We start from the raw sequence: 10,818 nt of genomic DNA, 5'->3' as shown, positions 1-10,818 counted from the left end.
CCAAGCAGGCAGGTGATGGACCATTAACCCCAGGGCTAAGAGCCGTTCTCACAATTTCCCTACGTCACTGGGGGCTGAAACTGCTGCTTAGTGTTACCCTATAGGTTTTTTCCTGTTCTTTATTTTCTAAGGCTGGGGGGCGGGGGCTGTCACTTCTAAGGACCTCAGGTGGGATTTATCATTCTCCGTGCGAGCCAAAGAGCCTCCAGAAGAGGGGAATGCAGCCTGAGGACAGGAGGCCCGCGGCGATTCTTGTAAACAGTTCCTAGATCAATCCCAGCGGGGGCCGGGAAATTCCCCGAGTTAAAAGTCTAGGAAGCGAGTCAGGCTGACCCCGGGAAGGTCGGGGTGAGGAAATTCCCATCTCCTCTGCCCCAGAAACCGCTCAGATCAAAGTCGCCCATCTAAAGAGAACTCCGGCGTTTTCGGGCTCATTTTTGGGCTGTTCTTCCATCGCCCGGGGCACAACGGGTCCTGAGCATCCCGGAGCCCCGCGGAATCACCCACTGGCCGGGAGGGGCGTGGCCTGGGGCGCGCGGCCCCTTTAAGGGCTTCGGCCCACGTGCTCCGTGACGTGAGAGCAGGAAGTGTTTGAGGAAGTCGCGCTGGGCTGGCAGGTTTGAGATTCCCGCACTTTAATGTCTTCCGGGGGGGCGCCTGAGCCCCGGCCCCGCGCCCCCGCCAGGTGAGTCCCTTGGCCGGCGCCCGGACGCCTGCTGCCCGGCGGGCTCGCACCCGCTCCCGGCGGAGGCTCCCGGAGACGCTCGCGTCGAGTCCCGACTCGGGGTTCCGGTGCGGCTGGGAGCCGGGAGGCCCCGGAGCCCGGCACGGCGGGGTGGTGCCAGGTAGCGGCCGCGAGGTGGGGGCCCGGGACGCGGCGGTGATTCGTCCGCGCAGCGATGACGCAGCGCCCCGGGAGCTCGGAAGGGGAGGCGCCCCCGGCCACCGGGGCAGGGCGCCCGGGCAGGGTCCCGGCTGGGAATCCCCTTTCGGGTGCAGGGCAGTGTGGCGTCCGGTCCTCCCGGCTGCGTCCACGCAGCAGCCGAGGTGGGGCTGCTGGGTCAGGGGAGAAACCCTGCAGTTGCTACCCAAAACAAAAACCTGGTTTACTGACAAGATAAAAACCAGTCCCGAGTTTTCTTCTTTCACTTTGAAGGGCTACGCTGTCACTTTTGTTGTCCATCTCCTTGAGTTCCCTTTGCCCTTAACCTTCCCCTTGTGTCCTCCACCCAGATTGCTTACGGAGTTAGCAGGACGTCAGTATGAGCTGGTCGCCTTCCCTGCCGACCCAGACATGTGGGGCCTGGGAAATGAAAGAGCGTCTGGGGACAGGGGGATTTGGGAACGTCATCCGATGGCACAATCAGGTAGGCCCCGCGCTGCTGGGAAGAGCCAGGGGCGGCAGGTGGGCGGGGAAGGCAGACTGCTCTCTCTGCCTCTACCCAACACTGGGCTCCGTGGGTGAGTGGGGCTCACCGCTGGCCCTGAGCTTCTTGGGAGAGAGTGAGGAAGGGGGCCTCAGGGCCCTGAAGCTGACTCTAGGTTAGTGGTCTCTCAGCTTTATTGACTGTGCTCGTAAACAAATGGTAAAAAAAAAAACAAAAAAAAAAACGTAAGCTTTCAGCCTCATTTCTGTATCTAGATTTAAAATCCTGTATCTATGCCAGCATTAGATTATCACCTACTAATATGTTACACGTTATGAAACACAAAAATAGAAAAATTTAAAGAGTGAAAATAGTAAAATATTTTTAAATGTTTTAAAAAGTAATTTAAAACATGTTTTAAGTATTTACCCATGATGGTGTCTTTCCCAGTATTGTCTACGTACTTCACGGCCTCGAATTATACAGAGACACACGAAACTGAGAATCGTTAAGGATGGTAGATGAACATCCGTACTGTGAAGAAGTTTTTATAATTTTGAATTCTTTGGACCGATTTCTTTTTAGATCTGATAGATCCTCATTGTTTTTATTCCTTACGTGTCTGACATGAGTTTATCACATCACATGTGTTAGTTCTTCCACATTTTTTGTTTGCTTGTATAGGTGTTAACATGCACTGAAGTTCTCACAGGAATCTCTTTAACTCATTCGTCCATTTTATGAAAGTTTTTTTTTTTTTAGGGAAAGAGGTAACTAGGTTTATTTATTTACTTAGTTTTTAAGTGGAGGTACTGGGGATTGAACCCAGGACCTTGTGCATGCTAGGCAGGCACTCTACTACTGAGCTGTCTCCTCCCCCAAGAGTTATTTTATTAAAATTGGATAATACCATCCATAATGCTACTCAAGTGGGGGCACACGAAACCTGCCACATGTCCCAATAGGCCTCCGTCCACCCCCCCGCCTGTGGCATGCCCACTTTCCTTGCGATGCCTTGAGTGTCAGAAGTGTCATGTGACCCGACAGATGCTCTGATCTATACAGTTAGTATCAGAAAAGCTTTAATTTCTTGGATTCCAGTCTTGGGTAACCCCTGCAGATGCTCAGTTTGGAAATCACTGCTCGAGGGAACCCTCACTCACCAAACAGCTAAAATTGGCTTCTTGGCCCCAAATTCAGACACCCTGAAGTCCTAGGAGGAAGACACCTACTTTTTGTGTGTGTGTGTGTGGAGGGGGGTAATTAGGTTTATTTATTTATTTTTAGGGGAGGGACTGGGGATTGAACCCAGCACCTCATGCATGCTAAGCACGTGCTCTACCACTGAGCTATACCCTCCCCTCCAGGCACCTACTTTTTAATCAAGGGCCGAGAGTAACTTTTTGGACTGGAGAGATGGCAGATTGCATACTGCCTCCCAGGAGCCTGGCTGCAGCGAGCAGGGAGGTCCTCCAGGCCACCGGCCAGGGTGGCAGAGAGCCATTTCAGACAGCCGCCCTACTTTCCTTTATCAGTGGAAAGACATTTTAGGACCCGCCCTGAGGCCTGTCAGCTCTGAGTGGATGGAACAGGCCCCTGGAGGAATGTTGGGAGCCAGAGCTGGAGGGCAGAGGACAGCTCTAAAATTTGTTCTGGTCAGAGTCTAGCCAGAGGCCCGGCATTGTGATGCAAGGGCCAGGTCATTCCACCGCCCCTCGCAGGCCTGGGCTGGGCTGCTCGCAGACAGGCAGTGGCTCTCAGAGTCTTGACCATGGCAGATGTCCCTCTGCAGCTGAACCAGAGACATCTCGATTTCCTTCAGAAAGAGTTCTGTCAGAATGTACCACCTGCTCTCGCCCTAAATGGCCTCCATCTGGGCTTGGAAGGCTGTCATCACGTGGAGTTTGTTCCTGGCTTTATAGCTGTGAGCCTAAGAGAGGGGGGGTGTGTGTGTGTGTATTCATCTTCTAGAATGACTACTTTCAAGTTCCTTCTGCAAAAACCTTAATTTGTTCTTTATTTCTAATAAGCCAAAGACCAAGCTCTCATCCTGCCGGTTGAGGCCCCTCCACTGTCTGTCTTTCCAGCGTCTCCTCCCCTGGGGGCTCCCAGCAGGTGGGTCAGCTGAGCCCCCTCTGGGACAGGCCTCTCTCTCCTGGACAGCTTTCTGTAAAGTCTGCCCGTCCCTCCAGGACCCGCTATAGGCGACCTCTTCCACATCCCAGTCCCGGACCCCTTTACTGGATGGGAGTTACTTCTCCCTGAATTCCTTCGGCCCCTTTCATTCAGCAAGCCTCCCGCACCACCTTTTTGTCTGTAGGACTGTTCCCCATCAGCCTGGGCTCTGTCTGGCTTTGGCTTTCATTCATTTCCCCGATAGCGACTGCCTTTCTGTTCGGTGCACACAATCATCCACTTTTTGATAAAGACCTGATCAGAAAAGGGAAAGTCCCACTAGTCAATTAGGAGAAACGTAAGCTCCCAACTATGATCATTGTGACCTGGGGAGGGGCCCGGTGCGGTAAGACCTTCTGCCAGGGGCAGGATTGCTCAGGGGACAGGAAGACCTCCGCAAGGAAGCTGCCCTGGAGGGGAGACCTGAGGGTTGGTGGAAGTTAGCTGGGCAGAAGAGATGGGAGTCGGGCCCTGCCGTAGGGAGCCCGGCGCTGGCTGCACGAACCCACTGGAAAGGGCCCGGGCAGGGCTGTGCTGGGAGGTCAGCTCTCAGAGAAACACCCCGGCTTGTACAGGGTAACAGTAGCTTATTTCAAACCACTGACAGTCGAACGACCTTTCTCACCAGAATCCCAAATATCTAACAATCAGCTCTTGGGAGCTGGTACTGGGACCCCAAATGGCACTGCCCTGTCCTGAGGGGAGACCAGTTCTGAGGCTTCCGGAGTACAGGATGGGACTGGGCCGGTGGTGGTGGAGGTGGAGGGAAGGGGGCAGATTTAAGAGCTATTTTAGGGGAAGGGTATAGCTCAGAGGTAGAGCGCATACTTAGCATGCAGAGGTCTTTGGTTCAATCCCCAGTACCTCCTCTAAAAATAAATAAACCTAATTAGCCCCCCCAAAAAAAACTAAATTAAAAAAGAGCTCTTATAGGGGTGAAATTAGCAGGACTGAATGGTGGGATAGGCAAGGGAGGGGCCAAGGGAGAGGGGTCAAGTTACAGGTGCTTAGTGAGTGCCTGCTCACGGCCCCAGTCAGTCCAGGAAGCTCTCCAGGTCCGCCTGGAGCACTCCTCCTGTGGGGAGGCCTCTGGGGCCGCCCTGGTGCCTAGGGGAGGCTCTGTGACCAGCGGTCAGGATCAGGGCGCACATGGTGTGCACCCTGTGCACGCCCCTCTGTTCAGAGCCTCTTGACGAAAGAGACTGGGTTAGGTCGGTGAGTCCTGAACCCCAGCTGGACAGAGCGACTATACTTAACACGATAACCATGTACGTTTCCCTAATACTCCACGTACTTTGTCTCGGCTGCAAGAGAGCGCATTTTCACTTCATCACAGGAGAAGTGACAGGCGAGAGCCTGAGCGTTGGTATCCTCAGTCAGCTCAGCGATGCCTGATCATCAGACCCGTCGTTTATTCGAGAACGGACTGCGTGCTGGCACGGGCTAGGTCTTCCTCAGGCTTTTGTCTCCAGCCTGCACCGTAACCCTAAAGGGAAACACTCTAGTCTTTACTCCCGTTTTATGACTGAAGCACAGAGAGGTCAAGTCACTTACCCAGAGCGGCAGAGCTAGCACGTAAAGGAGCTGGAAGCTTCTGAACCTGCATGGGTTTGAATCCCAGCCTCGTGCTTGTTCCACTGGCCTGTGGCTTCTCTATGGTGGGGATCTGAGGTCAGGGCACCCCCGGGACAGGCTCAGAGCTCCACCATCAATTTAAACAGTTTCGAAGCACTACAGGGAAACCCCTCTCAGAAGGAGAAAATATACACCCGCATTGCTACACAGAGAACCCTAAAATGAGTATTTCCCAGGAAGGAAGGGCTGTGTAACAAATGAGCCCCCTACCGTGTCCCTGAGTTTTTTGATTCTCTTACCAAGCATGGGTCTCGACAGTCCTTGCCATGTGGATGCTGCCTTAAGACTTCAGCCCAAGAGTCAGGACCGTCTAGGCAGGCTGATGTTTTCAGTAGGATGTTTGTTAAGTGTAGAAGCAGAAGACAAGGGGATGACCCGAGTGACCTCAGCCTGCAGCACCTTGCAGGAGTGACCGGGAGAAACCCACAGTCACACAGACCTGGGCCTGAGTCCTGGCTCTGGTGTTGTCAGCTGCGTGGCTTTGGGCCACAGCATCCCATGTGGGTTTCAAGGATGCTGAGATACCGGTCCCCTCTGCTCTCCATGTGGGGCCGCTAGCTCCTCTCTGGAAGCGTCTGGAAACGTCCCAGCGTGCCTTGCAAATATCGCATTCTCTGCGCTGTGATGGGAAGGCGCTGGGACGTGCTGCCCCGGGGCCCCAAGGACACACCAGCTACCCCCTATGAAGTGGCACTGGCTTATCCTTGTCCCCTCACTGGACAACGCTGAGCTCACTTTAGCCTGTGTGTGTGTGTTTTAAATAAATTTAAAAAAATTTTTTAAAACTGTTTTTGAAGGAGGAGGGTAATTAGGTTTATTTATTTTTAAATTTTTATTGGTTTATTTTTTAAGGGAGGGACTGGGGATTGAACCCAGGACCTTGTGCATGCTAAGCACGCACTCTACCATTGAGTTATACCCTTCCCTTCCTGGTCTGTGTGTTTTTGAAGTCTTAGACTTTCGTCAGTAGTTCAGGAAGGATTTATTGAGCACTAGCCTAAGCGCCATCAGGGACCCATCAGGGAAAGAAAGCTGACCCTGACTTACGTGCCTGTGCTCTGATCGAGGGCATGAAACGAGTAGTTAGGGACACACCACGTAAGTGTAAAACTCTGCCCCGGATCCTGTGGCAGTGGTCGTGGCTCCTGTGCATCGAGAGCGGCACGTGCCTGATGTGCTGGGCGCTTTATCTGCACTTGACGGGCTCAGGGGTGACGGAAGGCTCCCGAAGCAGGACTTGAAAGGAGGTGGACCGCTGATGGCCTGACAGGAGAGGAGAAGGCAGTTCAGATGGTAGAGCCACGTCTGCACGGGTCTTGGAAAGGAAGTGGTACTCCCAGGATTGACTCAAGTATCAGCTGCTCATCTCGGTTTAACTGATGTCTCCGGAAGTGGGAGAGTCACCTGCGCCTTGTGGGTAAAGACCCGGGAGCTTAAATCACGGGCCTCAGGTCACGCGTTCACCAGGTGAAGGACGAGGGATGACAGTCAGACCTGCCTCACCCCTGAGCCCCTGCGGGTGGGTTTGGAGACCTCTGTGCCTGTTGGGTGTTTACACCGAAGGGAATGGGTTGGAGTCAAACATCTCAGCGTAGACTGATCACCGCTGTTGAGTCAGAATGAAGCTGGGTCCAGACCCTCAGCCTTCTGACTCTCAGCCCTGGGCTCTGTCCCTGGTCCCTCTCTGGGTCAAGCTGTGCACCACCTTCTGGAACCATTCATCTTGGAGGACAGGTCCTCAGAAGGAACCAGTTGGAGGGTCGCCATGGTAACAGGAGTCAGCTTTGTGACCTGTGGGTTTGAAGGAACTTCTTGGCTTCCTGTGAGCATCCTTTAGTCTTTAGAAGAAGGTTGACTGTGTGAGGCCGGGTTTTCTAGCTCAATTCTCCTAGAGCCTTCGGTGATCTCAGAAGTCTGAGGATGCGTGTCCCCACCCCCACTTCAGAGTGCACTCACGTTTATATTGCAGGGTTCATGTTTTCATGTACAAAAGGCAAAACATCACAGGGACTTGAAGGACCTTCACGATCAACTGCCTTCGATGTAGATACCATGGTTGGCCCCTTTCTCCGTTTTGTCAAAATACAAACCGATTTTAAATTGTGTCCCAACTTATTAGGAGTTAGATGCTGAGATGGTTCTGGCCAAGGTTCCATGTCCAGAGAACTGAGCTGAGACTAGGAGGTGCCAAGCCACGTGGGGAAAGTCCTCTGTGCTCCTCAGTCTCGTTGCTGGTGGGAAATGAACTCAGGGTTTCAAACCAGTCTTCATCATCTGCTTTTTCTGTACTGTTGAATTGAATTTTGCTTTCCAGGGCAGGTATGTTTTTAGCAACAGAAAGTCATTCTATTTGAGCTTCCGTTTCAAATGCAACATGACTCATGGAAAAACTGGAATATGTTAGAGTACTTCCTAGAGGGCAACCTTGTAAGAAAATGTGTATATCTGTCTCTGTGTGGGACAGTCCCAGGCCCAGGAAGTCAGGACTTCCCCTGCAGCCGTGGGGCTGGGCTGAGCTGTCCACAAGGACAAAGTCGGTTTTAGTGTTTGTGCCCAGTTACTCCACGATGTATTCTGTGTTTATATCACTAAGTTCAAGCTTTAGTTTGAGTTTGCATATTGAGGCCAATGTCAGATCAATATCAACCTTCAATATCAAAATCTATTCCTGGTCTCTGGAATGGGCCAAGTGACAGCCATGTGTTAGCTTGAGTGTTTGTGTGGGGCAAAATTGTGTATAGTTATCTACAGTCATCCAGTGTGTACACTGATTCCCTAAAATATTTCTCAGTCACATAATAAATCTGCCTTTTGGGTTTGATTTATCTGCCATCTTTATGAGGGATGCGTACTCTTTGTGGTCAGCAGATGAGGGCCCCTCCCAAAGATAGTCTACATCCTCATTCCCTGGACCCATGAGTATGTCTGGTTATGCGGCAAAGGGGTTTCAGGTTGTGAATCAGCTGACCTTAGGTGGGAAGATTACCCTGGGTGATCCGAGTGGGCCCAGCAGAATCACAAGCTTCCTTAAAAGTGGAAGCCGGAGGCCGGAGAGTCAGTGTCAGGGTGATGCAACGTGGCAAAGACTCGTCTAGTCACTGCTGGCTTTGAGGATGGGGGAAGGGGCCGTGAGCCAAGGGACGCGGGCAGCCCCTCGAAGCTGGAGCTGGAAGGAAACGTGTTCTTCCCTGGAGCCTCTGGAAAGGGACACGGCCCTGCCAGCATCTCGATTTCAGTCCAGCGAGACCCATGCCAGACTTCTGGTCTCTAGAACTGTCAGGGAATAAATTTGGGTGGTTTTAGGCCAGTAGGTTCCTGGCAGTTTGTCACAGCAGCAATAGAAAGGAGTACACTCTTCTGTGGACTGAGGTTAAAATAGTGCAGATTTTTAAGTGTCTCAATTTAAACTCTCAGACTCATTCTGAGTTAACAAACCACGAGTTGCAGCATCTGCTGCCAAACTGTCGCTTGAAGTCCATGAAAACATTCCACGCTGAGTGGGTGCTCAGTGGGCTCTCAGTGGGCACAGCCTGGCCATCCGTCTTCTCTCGTTCGTAGAACCCTGCATCCCACTGTCCAGGTTTCCATGGAGGCCCCACCTGACTAGGGATGAGCATCTGGAACGCACTTCAGAGCAGCATCAGTGAGGTTGCCGGAGACGTTAAGAGTCTAAACACTAATAGGAAGTGAAACGAAATCAGATTCAAACCGGTTTGAGGGTAGAGGATTCGGGAAGTTCATGCCATGGAGGGTGTAACGTCTGTGAGCTGTAAGCTCAGTCCGTTTGTACGTTGATTGAAGAAACGATGTTCTCATGACACATCCCCTAATTCTCGAGAAATATGAGGTGTACTTCCACCCGAGTTCACACCTGTAACTGTACTCATGGGCCCAAGAGCAACAGGATTTACGATCTCACAAAGAGGTCAGCTCTTCAGCAGTGCCTCAGAATCTTGGCCCAAGATCAGGGTTCTAGCAGCAAAGTGAGTGAATGATGTGGCAGAACCTGGCCATCGGCGCCTGCTTTCAGGGTGGCACCAAGGAGTGCTGTCACAGAGGCAGGTAGGGGCCACCGCAGGGGCGAGCCTGGGGACGCTGGGCTGGGTGAGAGAGGCCACCACAAAAGACCCCTGCATGACTGTTGGAGTCCCTTGATGTGAAATGTCCAGAACAGCTCAGTGTGTGCGGACAGAGTAGATGGGGGCGGGGTGTTGGCGAAGATGCAGAGCGATGGCTTATGGGTGTGGGGTTTCTTTGGGGGGTGATGAATGTGTTCTAAAGTTGATTGTGGCCTTGGTCGCAGTCCTCTGCACTCACCCTAGACCATTAAAGTGCACGCTTTAAATGGATGAATTGTCTGGGACACAAATTACATCTCAGTAGAGCTGTTAAAGAAAAAAGGTGTGTGAGGTAACTGTGTGACGGGGAACTTAACCAGGGCGTTGGGATTTAATAAAAACAGCTTCTGAGAGTGTTTTGGAGGCATTGGAATTACCTGCGTCTGACCTTGGAGCTGTCAGGGTCGGAAGATGCCTCCACTTTACTTCAGAGGCTTTCCATCTTGAGCGTCAGTTTTAGAGATGGATCTGCTGACCAGACGGTCTTACTGGACACCGTCAGTCCATCTGTCTGTCTGGGGACTCCCATTTTCCTCTTTTTCTCAGGGTGGGTCCTTGCTCCCGTGGGCATGGTGGCCGGTTTCGTCGCCATGTGACCGCGATGCAGTTCTGTGGCCGTCAGGATGGCACGTTGGGCCCTGGAGGTCCTGCCGCGTCCCCCACAGGCCTGTGTTAAGTCCTGCTCGGTGCTGAATGAGTTCCTGCACTTACTCGACTCATTCTTTTCAGGGTGCACTTTCATAAACTCAGAAAATGGCCTGACAGGGCCTCTAGGACATCTATCCTTCATTTGGGTACCAGTCGAATTTTGGTCCTGCTCTGAAACCTTTCCTGGCCAGATTGATTATCCATCCCTCCCTGAGGCCATCCCAGTGCGTGGCGGTGTGGGGCTGTCAGGGTTCTTGCCGCAGGTGCAGAGGGTACGCAGGGCCGGAGAAGAGGTCGGCGTGCTCAGGGAAGGGGGCCAGCACCCAGGCTGCTGCCCTCAGGGCACCTGCTGCCCCTCAGCACCCATGGACCCACGAGGTGGTGGCTGAGTGTGGTCCCTCCACCCCCAATGCCAGTGGTTCAAGGCCCTCCCCTTTGAGTCTGTCCTGAGTGCTGCCTGGACACCAGGGGGAGAGGCAGAGTTAATCCTCAGGACCCAGCAGTCCGTCATCCACAGGAGTTGCATCGATACTTTCTTTTCTGTTCGGAAACCTCCACTGAGGGCACCGTGCCAGTTACTGGCGTAGGGGTTCAGCCCGAGGCTGGACAGGCCTATAATTTACCAGAGAAAAGAGAAAATAGCCCTGTGCCCCTGCAGAAAATAAGTCTTTGATAATAAGTGCAATGAAAGGGTCACCTGCTTAGAGAGGAGGGCAGGAGCCCCTGCAGCAGGGCGGGTGAGGGGGGGGCAGTGCCTGAGCCCCTTTGAGAGCTGGCGCGGAGGCCAGACGGCACAGGACCTGGCGGTGGTCTGACGGAGGGTGGGGGAAGGCGGGTTGGAGCCCAGCCTCGGAGGATTGTGAATGTCAGGAGTC

The 10,818-nt window shown here is 52.9% G+C and overlaps 1 protein-coding gene across 4 annotated transcripts in view; it reads left to right on the top strand.

The window, feature by feature from the left end:
* Positions 1–455: 455 nt before the first annotated feature.
* The window catches only part of IKBKB (inhibitor of nuclear factor kappa B kinase subunit beta), a 46,988-nt gene continuing 36,625 nt past the window's right edge, over positions 456–10,818 (top strand). Inside the window, exons 1-3 of one of the 4 annotated variants that reach the window (XM_032468687.1) lie at positions 456–685; positions 933–941; positions 1,230–1,367. In XM_032468687.1, coding sequence (XP_032324578.1) covers positions 1,263–1,367 — 105 coding nt within the window. In that variant the 5' untranslated portion in view covers positions 456–685; positions 933–941; positions 1,230–1,262. The other 3 variants (XM_032468685.1, XM_006188385.3, XM_032468686.1) reach the window with 3 other exon arrangements.

This window comes from Camelus ferus, chromosome 26 (genome assembly GCF_009834535.1).
Source record: "Camelus ferus isolate YT-003-E chromosome 26, BCGSAC_Cfer_1.0, whole genome shotgun sequence".
Lineage (NCBI taxonomy): Eukaryota > Metazoa > Chordata > Mammalia > Artiodactyla > Camelidae > Camelus > Camelus ferus.
The sequence above is the reverse complement of the archived record's forward strand: the minus strand, read 5'-3'. Positions and strand labels throughout refer to the sequence as shown.